Source organism: Schistocerca cancellata, chromosome 11, assembly GCF_023864275.1.
Source record: "Schistocerca cancellata isolate TAMUIC-IGC-003103 chromosome 11, iqSchCanc2.1, whole genome shotgun sequence".
In the NCBI taxonomy this organism is placed as follows: Eukaryota; Metazoa; Arthropoda; class Insecta; order Orthoptera; family Acrididae; genus Schistocerca; species Schistocerca cancellata.
In genome coordinates this window covers 39,176,664-39,197,528 of record NC_064636.1, presented here as the reverse complement: position 1 = coordinate 39,197,528, position 20,865 = coordinate 39,176,664, and the positions used below count along the sequence as shown (strand labels likewise).

At 44.9% G+C, this 20,865-nt stretch overlaps 1 protein-coding gene across 1 annotated transcript in view; it reads right to left on the bottom strand.

The window, feature by feature from the left end:
* LOC126108622 (probable cationic amino acid transporter) overlaps positions 1 to 20,865 on the bottom strand; it is a 663,130-nt gene that overhangs the window by 116,157 nt on the left and 526,108 nt on the right. The window contains exon 7 of the mRNA XM_049913934.1: positions 16,987 to 17,170. Within this exon, the coding sequence (XP_049769891.1) occupies positions 16,987 to 17,170 (184 nt within the window). The remainder of the gene's footprint in view (positions 1 to 16,986; positions 17,171 to 20,865) is intronic.

Genomic DNA, 20,865 nt, shown 5'->3' with positions numbered 1-20,865 from the left:
GAAATTTTGAAGAGTTTGCAGAGGTAAAAAGTCCATGGCGTATACTTTCCGTATGGTCGATTTTAGTTCCCATTAGAAATTTCAAAAAACTACATTCAAACGAATAAAATTCATGAAGTAAGACACCTCCATATTGTTTTTAAATAAAGAAAATATTAAGCACTGAACGAGGGTTTTTTTTTTTTTTTTTTTTTTTTTTTTTTTTTTTTTTAAATCTCGTTTTGTTCGTTGAATCTGCTCGGGGCGGACGTCCCAAGACACCCGTTTCAGTTCGTCGTTGATCCATTAACTCAGTTTTCTTCAGGTAACCCTCTGAACGAACACGCTGAGCTACCGTGCCAGCGAGGTCTGAACTGAGAACCTTTCACTCAGCAGCCAATCACTTTAACCATTACGCTAACGCAGTTCATCTTTCAATAGACCTCACATAGGACTTCAATATCACGCAAAATACCGTCAGACATTGTTGGTATGACTATGAATTACGTTTCGTCGAAGTACAATAGGAAATGAACAATTACGGCTGTTCTTTATTGCAAAGAAGAGGTTACTGAGAATGATACAAACACCTTTCTTTGCTATCGCCTGAATTAGGAGGCTTATTACTTGTTTGGTTTAATTAATTAATAGAATATGAAGCAATTGGTATAAAGAAAACTTTTTCCCAACTTTCCAGAAAAGAAAGCCTGCCAGCAAGACATTGCTTTTGTTCAGTTACTTTATTTATGACTGAACGTTTCTAAAACTGAAGACACTCGTCCGTGCTCTGCACTGCAGTCGAGCTCTGGCAGCGTCGTTCTCTGTTCATTGGCGGACTGTGTTTTGTGACGTCAGATGCGCAGAACGAAACTAAACTCGGCCGCCGTCATAAATGACGCGCACTTTAGCAGCTACACAGACTCTGGTAGCGCAGGGGCCCTTCGAAAAAGATAAAAGGTTCTGCATCTACATCTACATTTATACTTTGCAAGCTACCCAACGGTGTGTGGCGGAGGGCACTTTACGTGCCACTGTCATTACCTCCCTTTCCTGTTCCAGTCGTGTATGGTTTGCGGGAAGTACGACTGCCGGAAAGCCTCCATGCGCGCTCTAATCTCTCTAATTTTACATTCGTGATCCCCTCGGGAGGTATAAATAGGGGGAAGCAATATATTCGATACCTCATCCAGAAACACACCCTCTCGAAATGTGGACAGCAAGCTACACCACAATGCAGAGCGCCCCTCTTGCAGAGTCTGCCACTCGAGTTTGGTAAACATCTCCGTAACGCTATCACGCTTACCAAATAACCCTGTGACGAAACGCGCCGCTCTTCTTTGGATCTTCTCTATCTCCTCTGTCAACCCGATCTGGTACGGATCCCACACTGATGAGCAATACTCAAGTATAGGTCGAACGAGTGTTTTGTAACCCACCTCCTTTGTTGATGGACTACATTTTCTAAGGACTCTCCCAATGAATCTCAACCTGGTACCCGCCTTACCAACAATTAATTTTATATGATCATTCCACTTCAAATCGTTCCGCACGCATACTCCCAGATATTTTACAGAAGTAACTGCTACCAGTGTTTGTTCCGCTATCACATAATCATACAATAAAGGATCCTTCTTTCTATGTATTCGCAATACATTACATTTGTCTATGTTAAGGGTCAGTTGCCACTCCCTGCACCAAGTGCCTATCCGCTGCAGATCTTCCTGCATTTCGCTACAATTTTCTAATGCTGCAACTTCTCTGTATATTACAGCACCATCCGCGAAAAGCCGCATGGAACTTCCGACACTATCTACTAGGTCATTTATATACACTCCTGGAAATTGAAATAAGAACACCGTGAATTCATTGTCCCAGGAAGGGGAAACTTTATTGACACATTCCTGGGGTCAGATACATCACATCATCACACTGACAGAACCACAGGCACATAGACACAGGCAACAGAGCATGCACAATGTCGGCACTAGTACAGTGTATATCCACCTTTCGCAGCAATGTAGGCTGCTATTCTCCCATGGAGACGATCGTAGAGATGCTGGATGTAGTCCTGTGGAACGGCTTGCCATGCCATTTCCACCTGGCGCCTCAGTTGGACCAGCGTTCGTGCTGGACGTGCAGACCGCGTGAGACGACGCTTCATCCAGTCCCAAACATGCTCAATGGGGGACAGATCCGGAGATCTTGCTGGCCAGGGTAGTTGACTTACACCTTCTAGAGCACGTTGGGTGGCACGGGATACATGCGGACGTGCATTGTCCTGTTGGAACAGCAAGTTCCCTTGCCGGTCTAGGAATGGTAGAACGATGGGTTCGATGACGGTTTGGATGTACCGTGCACTATTCAGTGTCCCCTCGACGATCACCAGTGGTGTACGGCCAGTGTAGGAGATCGCTCCCCACACCATGATGCCGGGTTTTGGCCCTGTGTGCCTCGGTCGTATGCAGTCCTGATTGTGGCGCTCACCTGCACGGCGCCAAACACGCATACGACCATCATTGGCACCAAGGCAGAAGCGACTCTCATCGCTGAAGACGACACGTCTCCATTCGTCCCTCCATTCACGCCTGTCGCGACACCACTGGAGGCGGGCTGCACGATGTTGGGGCGTGAGCGGAAGACGGCCTAACAGTGTGCGGGACCGTAGCCCAGCTTCATGGAGACGGTTGCGAATGGTCCTCGCCGATACCCCAGGAGCAACAGTGTCCCTAATTTGCTGGGAAGTGGCGGTGCGGTCCCCTACGGCACTGCGTAGGATCCTACGGTCTTGGCGTGCATCCGTGCGTCGCTGCGGTCCGGTCCCAGGTCGACAGGCATGTGCACCTTCCGCCGACCACTGGCGACAACATCGATGTACTGTGGAGACCTGACGCCCCACGTGTTGAGCAATTCGGCGGTACGTCCACCCGGCCTCCCGCATGGCCACTATACGCCCTCGCTCAAAGTCCGTCAACTGCACATACGGTTCGCGGCATGCTACCAGTGTTAAAGACTGCGATGGAGCTCCGTATGCCACGGCAAACTGGCTGACACTGACGGCGGCGGTGCACAAATGCTGCGCAGCTAGCGCCATTCGACGGCCAACACCGCGGTTCCTGGTGTGTCCGCTGTGCCGTGCGTGTGATCATTGCTTGTACAGCCCTCTCGCAGTGTCCGGAGCAAGTATGGTGGGTCTGACACACCGGTGTCAATGTGTTCTTTTTTCCATTTCCAGGAGTGTATATTGTGAAAAGCAATGGTCCCATAACACTCCCCTGTGGCACGCCAGAGGTTACTTTAACGTCTGTAGACGTCTCTCCATTGATAACAACGTGCTGTGTTCTGTTTGCTAAAAACTCTTCAATCCAGCCACACAGCTGGTCTGATATTCCGTAGGCTCTTACTTTGTTTATCAGGCGACAGTGCGGAACTGTATCGAACGCCTTCCGGAAGTCAAGAAAAATAGCATCTACCTGGGAGCCTGTATCTAATATTTTCTGGGTCTCATGAACAAATAGAGCGAGTTGGGTCTCACACGATCGCTGTTTCCGGAATCCATGTTGTTTCCTACATAGTAGATTCTGGGTTTCCAAAAACGACATGATACTCGAGCAAAAAACATGTTCTAAAATTCTACAACAGATCGACGTCAGAGATACAGGTCTATAGTTTTGCGCATGTGCTCGACGACCCTTCTTGAAGACTGGGACTACCTGTGCTCTTTTGCAGTCATTTGGAACCTTCCGTATAGGAACCCTGATATGTCTAGATACTACTCTGACGGGTGACACGTACGTAAGCATCTTATCTGATCACTTGCCTCAATTCATGTCAATTGTACATCCCGACGGACTTCGGCAATTCCAACAGGACAACGCGACATCCCACACGCCCAGAATTGCTACAGAGTGGCTCCAGTAAAACTCTTCTGAGTTTAAACATTTCCGCTGGCCACCAAACTCCCCAGGAATGATCACTATTGAGCATATATGTGATGCCTTGCAACGTGCTGTTCAGAAGAGATCTCCACCCACTCGTACTCTTACGGATTAATGGGCAGCTGTGCAGGATTCATGGTTCAGTTCCCTCCAGTACGACGTCACACATTAGTTGAGTTCGTCTCACGTCGTGTTGCGCCACTTCTGCATCCTCGCGGGGGCCCTATACAATATTAGGCAGGTGGAACAGTTTCTTTGGCTCTTCAGTATATTATGCCTCCAGGTTTTATTTTTCAGCCGTTTACGCAGCTGCACTATTCCTGCCCTGTGGTATCGTGTACTGCAGACATCATGCTTGAGATAGCTCACCTGTTCGTCCTTCTGCCGAGTACCATGATTTGAAGGCACTGACTGGGAATTTCTGATTCCGCAACTGCGCAGCATTTCTTGCCAAAGTACAGGTAAAGACACAGCTTTTTCTAATTATATGTATTTTCACATGCCTCACTGTCGTATTACAACTATAGAGGTATCCCTCACTTAATAGCGAACTATAACTTAACGTTATAACGAATTTATAAGCTTCAAACTTTTGGGTATCACATATGACACCTAGCAGACTTCGTGTACGTCAGCTGAAGCGTGATTATATTATATTCTACACTACTGGCCATTAAAATTGCTACACCACGAGGATGACGTGCTACAGACGCGAAATTTAACCGAAAGGAAGAAGATTCTGTGATATGCAAATTATTAGCTTTTAAGAGCATTCACACAAGGTTGGCGCCGGTGGCGACACCTGCAACGTGCTGACATGTGGAAAGTTTCCAACCGATTTCTGATACACAAACAGCAGTTGACCGGCGTTGCCTGGTGAAACGTTGTTGTGATGCCTCGTGTAAGGAGGAGAAACGCGTACCATCACGTTTCCGACTTTGATAAAGGTCCGATTTTACCCTATCGCGATTGCGGGTTATCGTATCGCGACATTGTTACTCGCGTCGGTCGAGATCCAATGACTGTTAGCAGAATATGGAATCGGTGGGTTCAGGAGAGTAATACGGAACGCCGTGCTGGATCCGAATGCCCTCGTACCATTAGCAGTCGAGATGACAGGCATCTTATCCGCATGGCTGTAACGGATCGTGCAGCCACGTCTCATTCCCTGAGTCAACAGCTGGGAACGTTTGCAAGACAACAACCATCTGCACGAACAGTTCGACGACGTTTGCAGCATCACGGACTATCAGCTCGGAGACCGTGGCTGCGGTTACCATTGACGCTGCATCACAGACAGGTGCGCCTGCGATGGTGTACTCGACGACGAACCTGGGTGCACGAATGGCAAAACGTCATTTTTTCGGATGAGTCCAGGTTTTGTTTACAGCATCATGATGGTCGCATCCGTGTTTGGCGACATCGCGGTGAACGCACATTGGAAGCGTGTATTCGGCATCGCCATACTGGCGTATCACCCGGCGTGATGGTATGGGGTGCCATTGGTTACATGTCTCGGTCACCTCTTGTTCGCATTGACGGCACTTTGAACAGTGGACGTTGCATTTCAGATGTGTTACTACCCGTGGCTCTACCCTTCATTTGATCCCTGCGAAACCCTACATTTCAGCACGATAATGCACGACCGCATGTTGCAGGTCCTGTACGGGCCTTTCTGGATACAGAAAATGTTCAACTGCTGCCCTGGCCAGCACATTCTCCAGATCTGTCACCAACTGAAAACGTCTGGTCAGTGGTGGCCGAGCAATTGGCTCGTCACAATACGCCAGTCACTACTCTTGATGAACTGTGGTATCGTATTGAAACTGCTTGGGCAGCTGTACCTGTACACGCCATCCAAGCTCTGTTTGACTCAATGCCCAGCCGTATCAATGCCGTTATTACGGCCAGAGGTGGTTGTTCTGGGTACTGATTTCTCAGGATCTATGCACCCAAATTGCGTGAAAATGTAATCACATGTCGGTTCTAGTATAATATATTTGTCCAATGAATACCCGTTTATCATCTGCATTTCTTCTTGGTGCAGCAATTTTAATGGCCAGTAGTGTACTTGATCCCCAGGACTGACAGATGAAGAGATCGTTGAACTGGTCCACAGACTTAATCCAGACGAGTCTGACACATAGTTTGATGAAAGTGATGATAAAGATGAGGCTTTTATGCAAAGAGGTCAAAGTGAAGAAAGTGTATCAGAAGGAAAATCCGTGCCTCTTGCTCAAATTCAAGAAAGAAATTAGTTCTAGAGGGATAGAGGAGAAAAATGTGTTATTAAAAGTATTACTGTATTGCAGCAAATAGATTACAAGGAAATCTTTTAGTGAAATATTTTGAATCGTTTTCTTATAACTATTGAAAGTGTTGTTATAAATAATTGTCTTGGGGTTGAAGCTCTTTTTTCCGCGTTTATTTTAACAAAACATATGTTACTGGATGGGGTTAGCCTTTAGTAAAACACTACTTTGTTTTTTAACCCAAACATGTTTCATTGCAGTTGCACTGCATGGCACTGCATTTTATGGCCACAAAATAAAAGCCCACTGAAGATGCTGCAACTGCAGTGAAACATGTATCGGATAAAAAACATAACTGAGTTTTGCTGAAGGCGAACTCCATGCAAAAACATATCAATTGTTGACATCAAATTTGTAGTTGACCTATCTTTGAATCTACAGCAAATTTGAACAATACGTGTAATGCTTATGACTGCTTTTTTGTAATAAAGCAACAAGAAATTGCTTAGCTGTGTGTATAATTGTCTGCCTCAGTCGCTAGGTATCATATATGATACCGTCCACAAAAAAATTTCACTGCGCCTTCAAAAAAATTATCAAAGGGTCGCTCATTCTTAACTAGCATCAACCCAAACCAGTTGAAACAAATGTAGCTCATCTGAGCTTTTAATATGTGGACTTGACTGTAGAGGTTATGCTCGATTACAAGAAGTTAAAAAAAATTCGTTAACTGAATTGAAATAAATAACGCTCTAAGTACCATATGAGGAATTTTTAGGTTTTGTGTGAAATGGGATCTACATAACAAGCCCAGTAAAGTATAAAACGCCCAAACTGCAGCGAATGAAAATGTAGTAGAAAATGCAATCAACAGATGATGTGTGTTTAACAGCTACTGCTGTTAACAAATGAAAGGCTCTATGTTCTGCACACTTACTCCTTAGTATAATAAAGTGGCGGAGGCAGCAGATGCTTTTAACAGTCTGAGTGGAAAGAATTGACAAATTAAAAAAGGAGGTACTGTGGCAGCAATGAGGAAAAACCTGAAAAGTGAAGGGAATAAATACGTAAGTTCACGTGCTAAATGTATTCCTGTAGAATCTCATCCAGTGCAAGAGGTAAGTCTCGTCACTTATTACTGACCTACACCATAACAGGGCAGACTGTTATTCTTCAGTTACCTAATGTATTGTTCCTCAAGATATAAAAGGACGTGATACAGCAATGACGCAAATAAAGCCATTTAACGTCAGTAACATGAAGGCATCTGATTTCTCAGGTTTCAAGAAAGCAGCAGATTGTGATATAAACACAGCAGATCCAAAATACAGTGGCTATGGTAGAAAAACGTAAGCCTCATGTAGTTACGACCAGCAGGTCCGCCGGAAGATGTCACTGTTTTGAGAAAAAAGTACATCAAGGAAATAAAACCACCTGCCCTGGATGTTACAAGCCACAACTGTGAAGAAAAGAAGAAATATTTGAAATGATGCAATACGTGACAAATGGAGGCCATATACAGTTTTATAAAAGCAGACTGAACTTTAACTACCTTTTTGCTGAGTAATGAACTATGGCACTTAAAGATTTTCCATTTAATTTCCACTTTCAGAAAGTTTTTCATTCTGATAGAAAACAATATTTGTAATTTCCTTAAGAAACTCGGTCCACATTATGCTTAACTTTCAAATAAAACACATTAATACTGCAATTACTCGACAGAATAGAAGGAGTGACCCATAAGGAAACTCTTCAGTTTCGATTTGAAAGCGCGTGGATTACTGCTAAGATTTTTGAGTTCTTGTGGTAGCTTATTAAAAATGAATGCAGCCGTATACTGCACACCTTTTTGCAAAATGCAGGTTTGATTTCTGCCGAGTATTAACCGAGTGAAAGCTGCTTATTCCTTCAAATAAACTAACATTGGTAACAAGAAACGACAATAAGGAATATACATATTGAGAGGCCAATGTCAAAATACCCAGACTCGTGAACAGAGGTCGACAAGAGGTTCATGAACTTACACCACATTGCCCGAACCGCCCGTTTCGGAGCCAAAAATATCCTTATAGAATGGGAAGAGTTACCCCAAAATATAATACCATATGACATTAGCGAACGAAAATAAGCAAAGTAGACTAATTTTCGTGTCGAACGATCACTCACTTCTGATAGCTTACTTTCTATCTGAACACCTAGAAATTTGAACTGTTCAGTGTCACTAATAAAATCCCCTTTCTGTGAAATTAAAACGTGAGGTTTTCTTGAATTGTGTGTTAGAAACTGTAAAAACTGAGTCTTGCTGTGATTTAGCGTTAGTTTATTTTCTACAAGCCATGAACTTAGGTCATGTACTGCACTATTTCAAACCGAGCCAATGTTGCACACAACATCCTTTACTACCAAGCTAGTGTCATCAGCAAACAGAAATATTTTAGAGTTATCTGTAACACTAGAGGGCATATCACTTATATAAATAAGGAACAGGAGCGGCCCCAACACTGATCCCTGGGGCACCCCCCACTTGACAGTACCCCACTCAGACCACGCATCACAGCCGTTATCGACATTGTGAATAATGACCTTTTGCTGTCTGTTGCTAAAGTAAGAGGTGATCGAGTTGTGAGCTACTCCCTGTATTCCGCAATGACCCAACTTCTGGAGCAATATTTTGTGATCAACACTATCAAATGCCTTAGTTAAATCAAAAAGTATGCCAAGCGTTCGAAACCTTTTGTTTAGCCCATCCAGTACTTCACAGAGAAAAGAGAATATGGCATTTTCAGTTGTTAAACGACTTCTAAAGCCGAACTGTACATCTGACAGCAAATCGTGTGATTTAAATGATCAATTATCCTTACATACACAAACTTTTCAATAACTTTTGCAAACACTGATGCTATAGAAATAGGTCTAAAATTGTCTACAGTATCCCTTTCTCCCTTTTTACAAAGTGGCTTTACTACTGAGTACTTTAATCGCTCAGGAAACTGACCATTGTTAACGAGTCTAATGTACCATCATGTTATGTAACAGAGACCACTACTTCTGAGCAAGATATTTTTATAAACATCGAGATCTAGGTCAAGGGCCAATAAACCTTTGTTTGCAACAGGTTGGCGGAATTTGCAGACTCCTCATAATGGAGAAATCCTGCCTGTACCCCAGGGTTGAGTCCAGTTGTTAGGGAGGGCACTGGACTAGAGTAATCCATGCAGTTGTAGTAGCCACAATGGTTGTTGTTGTTGTGGTCTTCAGTCCTGACACTGGTTTGATGCAGCTCTCCATGCTACTCTATCCTGTGCAAGCTTCTTCATCTCCCAGTACCTACTGCAGCCTACATCCTTCTGAAGCTGCTTAGTGTATTCATCTCTTGGTCTCCCTCTACGATTTTTACCCTCCACACTGCCCTCCAGTACTAAATTAGTGATCCCTTGATGCCTCAGAACATGTGCTACCAATCGATCCCTTCTTCTAGTCAAGTTGTGCCACAAAGTCCTGTTCTCCCCAATTCTGTTCAATACCTCCTCATTAGTTATGTGATCTACCCATCTATTCTTCAACATTCTTCTGTAGCACCACATTTCAAAAGCTTCTATTCTCTTCTTGTCCAAACTATTTATTGTCCATGTTTCACTTCCATACATGGCTACACTCCATACAAATACTTTCAGAAACGACTTCCTGACACTTAAATCTATACTCGATGTTAACAAATTTTTCTTCTTCAGAAACGCTTTCCTCGCCGTTGCCAGTCTACATTTTATATCTTCTCTACTTTTTATTTTGCTCCCCAAATAGCAAAACTCCTTTACTACTTTAAGTGTCTCATTTCCTAATCTAATTCCCTCAGCATCACCCGACTTAATTCGACTACATTCCATTATCCTCGTTTTGCTTTTGTTGATGTTCATCTTATATCCTCCTTTCAAGACACTGTCCATTCCATTCAACTGCTCTTCCACGTCCTTTGCTGTCTCTGACAGAATTACAATGTCAGCGGGGAACCTTAACGTTTTTATTTCTTCTCCATGGACTTTAATACCTACTCTGAATTTTTCTTTTGTTTCCTTCACTGCTTGCTCAATATACAGATTGAATAACTTCGGGGACAGGCTGCAACCCTGTATCACTCCCTTCCCAACTACTGCTTCCCTTTCATGCCCCTCGACTCTTATAACTGCGATCTGGTTTCTGTACAAATTGTAAATAGCCTTTCGCGCCCTGTATTTTATCCCTGCCACCTTCAGAATTTGAAAGAGAGTATTCCAGTCAACATTGCCAAATCGATTGAGGTTGACGGACATTATTTGACCATTTACTGCATTGATGTGGTATTTACAGGTAATCACGCTGTGGTTCAAATGGCTCTGAGCACTATGGGACTTAACATCTGTGGTCATCAGTCCCCTAGAACTTAGAACTACTTAAACCTAACTAACCTAAGGACATCACACACATCCATGCCCGAGGCAGGATTCGAACCTGCGACCGTAGCAGTCCCGCGGAATCACGCTGTAACAGCATGCGTTCTCACAAATGATAAGTTCACAAAGGTACATGTATCACATTGGAACAACCGAAATAAAATGTTCAAACGTACCTACGTTCTGCATTTTAATTTCAAAAACCTACCTGTCACCTTCTTTTATGATTCTTGAACCAAGTGTTAGCTATGATTAAGTTATGCTCTGTGCAAAATTCTACCAGACAGCTTCCTCTTTCATTTCTTAGCCCCAATCCACATTCACCTACTACGTTTCCTTCTCTCCCTTTTCCTACTGTCGAATTCCAGTCGCCCATGACTATTAAATTTTCGTGTCCCTTCACTACATGAATAATTTCTTTTATCTCATCATACATTTCTTCAATTGCTTCGTCATCTGCAGAGCTAGTTGGCATATAAACTTGTACTACTGTAGTAGGTGTGGGCTTCGTGTCTATCTTGGTCACTATAATGCGTTCAATATGCTGTTGGTAGTAGCTTACCCACACTCCTATTTTTTTATTCATTATTAAACCTACTCCTGCATTACCCCTATTTGATTTTGTATTTATAACCCTGTATTCACCTGACCAGAAGTCTTGTTCCTCCTGCCACCGAACTTCAATAATTCCTACTATATCTAACTTTAACCTATACATTTCCATTTTTAAATTTTCTAACCTACCTGCCCGATTAAGGGATCTGACATTCCACGCTCCGAACCGTAGAACGCCAGTTTTCTTTCTCCTGATAACGACATCCTCTTGAGTAGTCCCCGCCTGGAGATCCGAATGGGGGACTATTTTACCTCCGGAGTATTTTACCCACGAGGACGCCATCATCATTTAACCATACAGTAAAGCTGCATGCCCTCGGAAAAAATTACGGCTGTAGTTTCCCCTTGCTCTCAGCCGTTCGCAGTACCACAACAGCAAGGCCATTTTGGTTAGTGTTACAGTGCCAGGTCAGTCAATCCTCCAGACTGTTGCCCCTGCAACTACTGAAAAGGCTGCTGCCCCTCTTCAGGAACCACACGTTTGTCTGGCCTCTCAACAGATAACCCTCCATTGCGGTTGCACCTACGGTACGGTTATTTGTATCGTTGAGGCACGCAAGCCTACCCACCAACGGCAAGCTCCATGGTTCATTGGAGGGGGGGGGTTGTATACATGGAAGAATCCTGGAGATACTAAAAAGGATCAGATAGATTATATAATGGTAAGACAGAGATTTAGGAACCAGGTTTTAAATTGTAGGACATTTCCGGGGGCAGATGTGGACTCTGACGACAATCTATTGGTTATGAACTGTAGATTAAAACTGAAGAAATTGCAAAAAGGTGGGAGTTTAAGGAGATGGGACCTGGATAAACTGACTAAACGAGAGGTTGTACAGAGGTTCAGGGAGAGCATAATGGAACAATTGACAGGAATAGGGGAAAGAAATACAGTAGAAGACGAATGGGTACCTCTGAGGGATGAAGTAGTGAAGGCAGCAGAGGATCAAGTAGGTAAAAAGACGAGGTCTAGTAGAAATCCTTGTGTAACAGAAGAAATATTGAATTTAATTGATGAAAGGAGAAAATATAAAATTGCAGTAAACTAAGTAGGCAAAAAGGAATACAAACGTCTCAAAAATGAGATCGACAGGAAGTGCAAAATGGCTAAGCAGGCATGGCTAGAGGACAAATGTAAGAATGTAGAGGCTTATCTCACTAGGGGTAATATAGACACAGCTTACAGGAAAATGAAAGACACCTTTGGAGAAAAGAGAGCCACTTGTATGAATATCAAGAGCTCAGATGGAAACCCAGTTCTAAGCAAAGAGGGGAAAGCAGAAAGGTGGAAGGAGTATATAGAGGGTCTATACAAGGGCGATGTACTTGAGGACAATATTATCGAAACGGAAGAGGATGTAGATGAAGATGAAATGGGAGATACGATACTGCGTGAAGAGTTTGACAGAGCACTGAAAGACCTGAGTCGAAACAAGGCCCCAGGAGTAGACAACATTCCATTAGAACTACTGACGGCCTTGGGAGAGCCAGTCGTGACAAAACTCTACCATCTGGTGAGCAAGATGTACGAGACAGGCGAAATACCCTCAGACTTCAAGAAGAATATAATAATTCCAATCCCAAAGAAAGCAGGTGTTGACAGACGTGAAAATTACCGAACTATCAGTTTAATAAGTCACAGCTGCAAAATACTAACGCGAATTATTTACAGACGAATGGAAAAACTGGTAGAAGCCGACCTCGGGGAAGATCAGTTTGGATTCCGTAGAAATGTTGGAACACGTGAGGCAATACTCACACTACGACTTATCTTAGAAGGAAGATTAAGGAAAGGCAAACCTACGTTTCTAGCATTTGTAGACTCAGAGAACGTTTTTGACAATGTTGACTGGAATACTCTCAAATTCTAAAGGTGGCAGGGTTAAAATACAGGGAGCGAAAGGCTATTTACAATTTGTACAGAAACCAGATGGCAGTTACAAGAGTCGAGGGGCATGAAAGGGAAGCAGTGGTTGGAAAGGGAGTGAGACAGGGTTGTAGCTTCTCCCCGATGTTATTCAATCTGTATATTGAGCAAGCAGTAAAGGAAACAAAAGAAAAATTTGGAGTAGGTATTAAAATCCAGGTAGAAGAAATAAATACCTTGAGGTTCGCCGATGACATTGTAATTCTGTCAGAGACAGCAAAGGACTTGGAAGAGCAGTTGAACGGAATGGATAGTGTCTTGAAAGGAGGATATAAGATGAACATCAACAAAAGCAAAAAAAGGATAATGGAATGTAGTCGAATTAAGTCGGGTGATGCTGAGGGAATTAGATTAGGAAATGAGGCACTTAAAGTAGTAGAGGAGATTTGCTATTTGGGGAGCAAAATAAAAAGTAGAGAAGATATAAAATGTAGACTGGCAACGTCGAGGAAAGCGTTTCTGAAGAAGAGAAATTTGTTAACATCGAGTATAGATTTAAGTGTCAGGAAGTCGTTTCTGAAAGTATTTGTATGGAGTGTAGCCATGTATGGAAATGAAACATGGACAATAAATAGTTTGGACAAGAAGAGAGTAGAAGCTTTTGAAATGTGGTGCTACAGAAGAATGTTGAAGATTAGGTGGGTAGATCACGTAACTAATGAGGAGGTATTGAATAGGATTGGGGAGAACAGGAGTTTGTGGCACATCTTGACTAGAAGAAGGGATCGGTTGGTAGGACATGTCCTGAGGCATCAAGGGATCACAAATTTAGCATTGGAGGGCAGTGTGGAAGGTAAAATGGCAGAGGGAGACCAAGAGATGAATACACTAAGCAGATTCAGAAGGATGTAGGTTGCAGTAGGTACTGGGAGATGAAGGAGCTTGCACAGGATAGATTAGCATGGAGAGCTGCATCAAACCAGTCTCCCTGTTACCAGCTGTTCGTATAAAGTTGTGAATCATATGTTTGTGCCTATTACAGCGCCATCTATCACAAAACGAAAAAAGTGTTCCAACTAAAACATTCATATTTGTTTACGTAGTACACTAATATGCAATTAAATTGGGGGTTCGTATTTTAAAAAACGCAGTTGATATCCATTTGACGTATGGCAGCGACATCTAGCAGGCCAACCATAGCGCCATCTGGTTTCCCCCTTCAAGCTAGACGAGTTTCGTTCTTTGTAGTTCTTTCGTTTGAGGCTTATTTTGTGAGATATTTCGCCCGGTCACGATGAATGGACGACCCTGTATATGCATATTGGTGACGTTTGACATTCACCGTGAAAGGTCTCTGTTGGATTCCTTTCATGTTAATTTTTTAAAACTGTTGTCATTTACGGCACAGATTCCACTTCTAAATTTACTGTGGTGTTTCTAACTATCTGGGAGGAGACTGAGCAGTGGAACGTGTTACTTTTACACATAAACAAGAACGAGCTGTCACACTACTACACTTTAAAACACAGTTTATATGTAATTCATGTCACACAGTCTCATACGGAACCTACATCCGCTTTCTTTTATATACTGTATATGATAAGATACTGTCATCCCCCTTCCCTTCTGTGTGAGAGGATGAATGAGGAAATGTATTTCTAGTTGCATGCTTGAGGGTAGCAGACAAGCCTGTCTGCTAGAGAACAGTAGGACCAACGTCGGAACAGGTAGCTATGCTTTCTAAAAGCAGAGAGGTTTCTATTCTTAGTATGGTCCTGTCCGTCCCTTGTCATGTCGGTATAGGAATCTGCCTCTCTGGTCACTTCCGTTTATATCTGTTAAGCACGCTCGGTAGGAGCCCAGGTCAGTCTGTCTGCGGCGAGCGTCTGAAGTGGTAAGATCTCCAGCTAAGCGCGTTGCGCGTCTCTGCTAAGTCCGTAGGACAATGGATTTCTTAAGTTCAGACTAACTGAAAATTTAAGCACCTTTATTTCAGGTTTAGATCTAAAATATCTAATGTTATCATAAATTGCTACGCAATGTAATTCGAGCGTGAAGTTCAGAATATCTTCCAGTAGTTGCTTTGTCACTACTTTGTGAGTAAAGTGGAACCATGTGTGAATAATCAGTAACTCTAACTAAGATCATGAATCTTAAATGCGAATGTGTGTGAGATTATAACGTCTCGTCTTGACAATATTTTCCAATATAGCAACTTTTCTTTATGTTCAACCCACGTGGGGTGTACTTTGTGAGACCAGTACCACGTGATTATACAATTGTTTGACCCATCAGGTTAATAGTAAGACGACAGTAACCAGTTCGAGGTTTTTCTTTTGTAAATTGCGTTTCCATGTAATTTATTTTAATTATCAAAATTATTGTGGAGTTATGCTCGTTGTGTAAAGCAAGTTGACCACATGTAGCATGTGGTGTAATCATCAAAGCAGCCCTCAGCTATTCTTTTCGGGAAGATTTCACAGAGAGTTAGTATGAATTTAGTATACCAGTGTGTGGTAATTTCATGACGAAACTTCTTTGGGTGAAAATTGAATCGGTTGGTTGTCGTTAATTTCCTCTTGCATATGTTTCAACGTTCTTCGTGTGTTGAATGCAGTGTTGCATGCAATCTTGACTCCATATTTGATGTGTTCTGTAAGATTACAAACTCACGTTTTTACAATCCTAAATAAGGCACCAGTTTATATATATATATCGCCGGGTGTCGTAAGATGACTATTAAAAGATTATAATTAATGTTAGTCTGGTTGGCAATATGGTGAACTAGGCTGGATACCTGGTGAAACAGATGCTCACAAGGGAACCTCCCCATCGCACCCCCCTCAGATTTAGTTATAAGTTGTCACAGTGGATAGGCCTTGAAAAACTGAACACAGATCAATTGAGAAAACAGGAAGAAGTTGTGTGGAACTGTGAAAAAATAAGCAAAATATACAAACTGAGTAGTCCAATGGCAAGATAGGCAACATCAACGATAATATGAGCTCAGAAACGCCGTGGTCCCGTGGAAGCGTGAGCAGCTGCAGAACGAGAGGTCCTTGGTTCAAATCTTCCCTCGAGTGAAAAGTTTACTTTCTTTATTTTCGCCAAGTTATGATCTGTCCGTTCGTTCATTGACGTCTCTGTTCACTGTAATAAGTTTAGTGTCTGTGTTTTGCGTCCGCACCGCAAAACCGTGCGATTAGTAGACGAAAGGACGCGCCTGTGCAATGGGAACCGAAAACATTTGATCGCAAGGTCATAGGTCAACCGATTCCTCCACAGGAAAACACGTCTGATATATTCTATACGACACTGGTGACGGCATGTGCGTCACATGGCAGGAATATGTTGTCGACCCACCTAATTTGTACACTTGGCGAATGGGTGAAAAGATTCTTCTACCTTGCCCGATTTAGGTTTTCTTGTGGATGTGATAATCACTCCCAAAAAAGTGATGAAAACGTAAGAGTTTGTCACATAAACTGAAAATAAAAAATCAAACTTTTCACGCGATGGAAGATTTGAACCGAGGACCTCTCGTTCTGCAGCTGCTCACGCTAACCATATGACCACGGCACTTCTGAGCTCATATTATCCTTGATGTTGCCTATGTTCCCATGAACTACTCAGTTTGTATATTTTGCTTATTTTTTCACCGTTCGACATAAGTTCTTCCTGTTTTCTCAATTGATCTGTGTTCAGTTTTTCAAGGCCTATCCACTGTGCCAACTTATAACTAAATCTGAGGGGGGTGCGACGGGGAGGTTCCCTTGTCAGTAATGCAAGGTTAACTTCCCCAGATAGCTCACAGCTTTGAACCCGCTTTTATTGTTAAATATCAGCAGTGCTTTCAGAACTACATAAAGCATCAACATTACAACCGTTTCAGGTTTCTGTGAGATACGCACCGGAAGATGAGTCCGTCCTGGGCCATGGCGTAGACGATGCGCGGCATGGGGAACATGGAGCCGAACATGGAGACGGTGAGGCCGGCCAGCGCGCCCACGGCCACGATGCACTTGCACTTGTAGGCGCCCACCTGGCCGAACATCTCGACCAGCGCCGAGTCGGCGTCCACCTTGTTGTACGGCACTGCGGGCACACCACACAGGCCGTGCTCAGCACGCGCTCCAAGGGGGCTGGAAAACTGGGCAGCTCGCGCCGGTACACAACACAGGAAAACACGGGCCGTCTGCACAATGCACAGACCAGCGGTGGAAAAGGAACTCTTAAAAAAAAAAAAAACTAGAGCTGCTTAGTCTTGTGGATTGAATTCTCTGTATAGCTGCAATGTTGGCACTCTTCAGCTTTTGAACAAAATACAGGGTGCATCAAACAGAGTGATCCGATTTTGAAAAATCGTAACCACACTCATCCTCATAAATTATGGATAATGCTGATACATGGTGAAACAACGCTCTAGTGGGCGGTTTGCGGGTTTAAATCAGCTCGGGGTCTGACCGTGCGGTGCATCTGACCTGCGGTCGTCGCACGGTGGCGCTGGCAGCAGTCCACATACGCAGAGGTGTGTTGGTGCATGTCAGAGAACGGTGCAGCGAGGAAGTGTGCAGACGTTTTCACACGTGCTAATGGCGACTGTGTGTTGAAAATGGCTCAAAGAACACAAACTGATGACTTAATGAGGGGTAGAATACTAGGGCGACTGGAGGCTGGTCAAACACAGCAGGTCGAAGCACGAGCCCTCCGCGTGCCACAAAGTGTGATCTCGAGATTATGGCAACGATTCCAGCAGACTCGAAACGTGTCCAGGCGCTACAGTACGGGACGTCCACAGTGTACAACACCACAAGAAGACTGATATCTCACCATCAGTGCCCGCAGACGGCCACAGAGTACTGCAGGTAGCCTCGCTCGGGACCTTACCGCAGCCACTGGAACAGTTGTCTCCAGACACACAGTGTACAGACGACTGAACAGACGTGGTTTCTGCTTCGCCCAGAGACCTGCAAGGTGCATTCCACTGACCCCTGGAGAGCCCATAAAGCCTGGTGTCAAGAACACAGTACATGGTCATTGGAACAGTGGTCCCAGGTTATCTCACGGACGAGTCCAGGTATAGTCTGAACAGAGATTCTCCCCGGGTTTTCATCTGGTGTGAACCAGGAACCAGATGCAACCCCTTAATGTTCTTGAAAGGACCTGTATGGAGGTCGTGGTTTGATGGTGTGGGGTGGGATTATGATTGGTGCACGTACACCCCTGCATGTCTTTGACAGAGGAACTGTAACAGGTCAGGTGTATCGGGACGTCATTTTGCACCAGTATGTCCGCCTTTTCATGGGTGCAGTGGGTCCCACCTTCCTCCTGACGGATGATAACGCACGGCCCCACCGAGCTGCCATCATGGAGGAGTACCTTGAAACAGAAGATACCAGAGGAATGGAGTGGCTTGCCTGTTCTCCAGACCTAAACCCCATCGAGCACGTCTGGGATGCTCTCGGTCGACGTATCGCTGCACGTCTTCAAACCCCTACGACACTTCAGGAGCTCCGACAGGCACTGGTGCGAGAATGGGAGGCTGTACCCCAGCAGCTGCTCGACCATCTGATCCAGAGTATGCCAACCCGTTGTGCGGCCTGTGTACGTGTGCACGGTGGTCATATCCCATACTCATGTCGGGGTGCATGCGCAGGAAACAGTGTCGTTTTGTAGCACACGTGTTTCGGGACGGTTTTCTCAACTTACCACCAATACCGTGGACCTACAGGTCTGCGTCGTGTGTGTTCCCTATGTTACTATGCTGTTAGCGCCAGTTTTGTGTAGTGCCACGTTGTGTGGCACCACATTTTGCAGTTATTCTTAATTTATGAGCAAGAGTGTATAATGTTATTTTAGATGTGTTCTTGAACAACTCACTGTCGGAAACAGCGAACTCTCGAGTTACTCCGGTAGCTAGCAGCAGTGTATGCACACTTCAGTTCTACTAAAAATGGTGTCAGGAGACAGAAAGCGCTTTGTGTTCTACGCTTTGCGCAGTGCGGGTCACTTATAACTGGTCAGCGTGACTTTCGTAGTAGGTACGGTGTCGGTCCTCCTACAGCACAGAGCGTTAGACGATGGCATGGAACAGTTCCCAGAAACAGGTTGTTTAAAGGCAGATCGCCGGGCCGTCCCCGAGTGTCTGACACAGACGTCGAACGCATCCGCCACGGTTTCACGAGGATTCCCCAGAAATGCGTTCGCCGTGCAGCTCGACAGCTCAACATCCCTCCCAATGTCCGTCTGGTGTGTGTTGCGTCAACGTTTATACACGAAACCGTACAAAATTCAGCTACTGCAAGCTCTTTGTGAAGATGACGAACAACAGCGCGTGGAGTTCTGTAATTTAGTCCTTGGCAAGGTGGAGGATGAAAGTTTTCTTCCACGATTAATGACGAGGCAGCATTCAATTTAAATGGAAAAGTGAACCGTCATAATATGAGAATATGGGGTACGGAACAAGCACATTAAGTTGTACGACATGGGAGGTCTAGTACCTCCCACGCGGAAGACGAACACACGCCAGAACAGATGGACGTGGTCAGCCCATAGAGGGCTCCGCGTCCGCGGCGGCTATTCTGCAGCGAGGGCGCCACCGCTACGCCACGTGCAGACAGCGGCCAATAGCCGCTCCCTCCAGTATATAGGGACCCGCTCTGCCCTAGTCCAGTCCGTTCCCCTCCCCTCTATCTCCTGTACACTGCTGATATGCCCAAACCTCCACCTCCTGTTCATCTTCTCCAGTTCGCTGATGACACTGCCTTCCTAGCCCTTTATCCTACCCTTCAACGGTCCCAACGTACTCTCCAAACCCACCTTGACCAATTCACCGCTTGGTGCAATCAGTGGTTCCTCCGTGTTAATCCCTCCAAGATCCAGGCGATCATCATAGGCCGCACCACCCACTCCTTCCGCCTCCATGATTTCTACCTCACCATTTATGGCCGTCCTGTCCACCTCACTCCTACCCTCAAATACCTTGGCCTCACACTTAACCGCCACCTCACCTGGACTCCCCATCTCCTTACCATCCAAAACTAAGCTCACAACCGCCTCTGCCTCCTGAAACTCCTTCTGCATCCGCCTTCTGTCCCCGACGCGCATCCTCTACCACCTCATCCCCTACCCCCACCTTCTCCTTTTCCTCGAACACATCCGCACACTATATACTGTCCGCCGCCTTGATCCCCCTCACCCCCTGGTGTCTCCCTTCCTCTCCACCCCCAACCAGTTGCCAAGCCTTTACCGTTGTGTCCCTCCCTCTCTCCATCTCCACACACTCCGCCTCCTTTCCCGACACAACTTCCACCATCTACCCCTTCCGGATGATGAGCTTCGCCCTGACATCTACCCTTCCTACCAACTCTAACCCCCTCTTCCTGCCCCCTCCTCAGGTCTCCCTCTCCTTCCCCTCCCTCCTTCTGAGCGGCTTCCCCCTCCTACCCCCCCTCCATCTCTTGTGCCTCCTTTCAGTGTCTCTGCGCTCCCTCCTGCCCTGTCTTCCCTTTTCCTCTCCCGCCCCACGTGTCTCTTGCCTCTTCGTGAACCCACTGATGCCCCTCCAATCTTCATCCCGCCGCTTCCCCAGCTGCCCCATGCTCTCCCCTCCTTTTCCATCCTCTCTGACCTTTCCCTCGGCAGGTACCACCTGGTAGTTTTACTCTTCATCGTGTGTGCTGCTAGTGGGTTTTAAGTGTTTTTAATACTGTGGCCAACTTTTAACCTGTGCATGCGCATTCAGTGTCTTCTCTGTGTTTCAAGCATCGCCAACTGTGTTTTTTAACTTT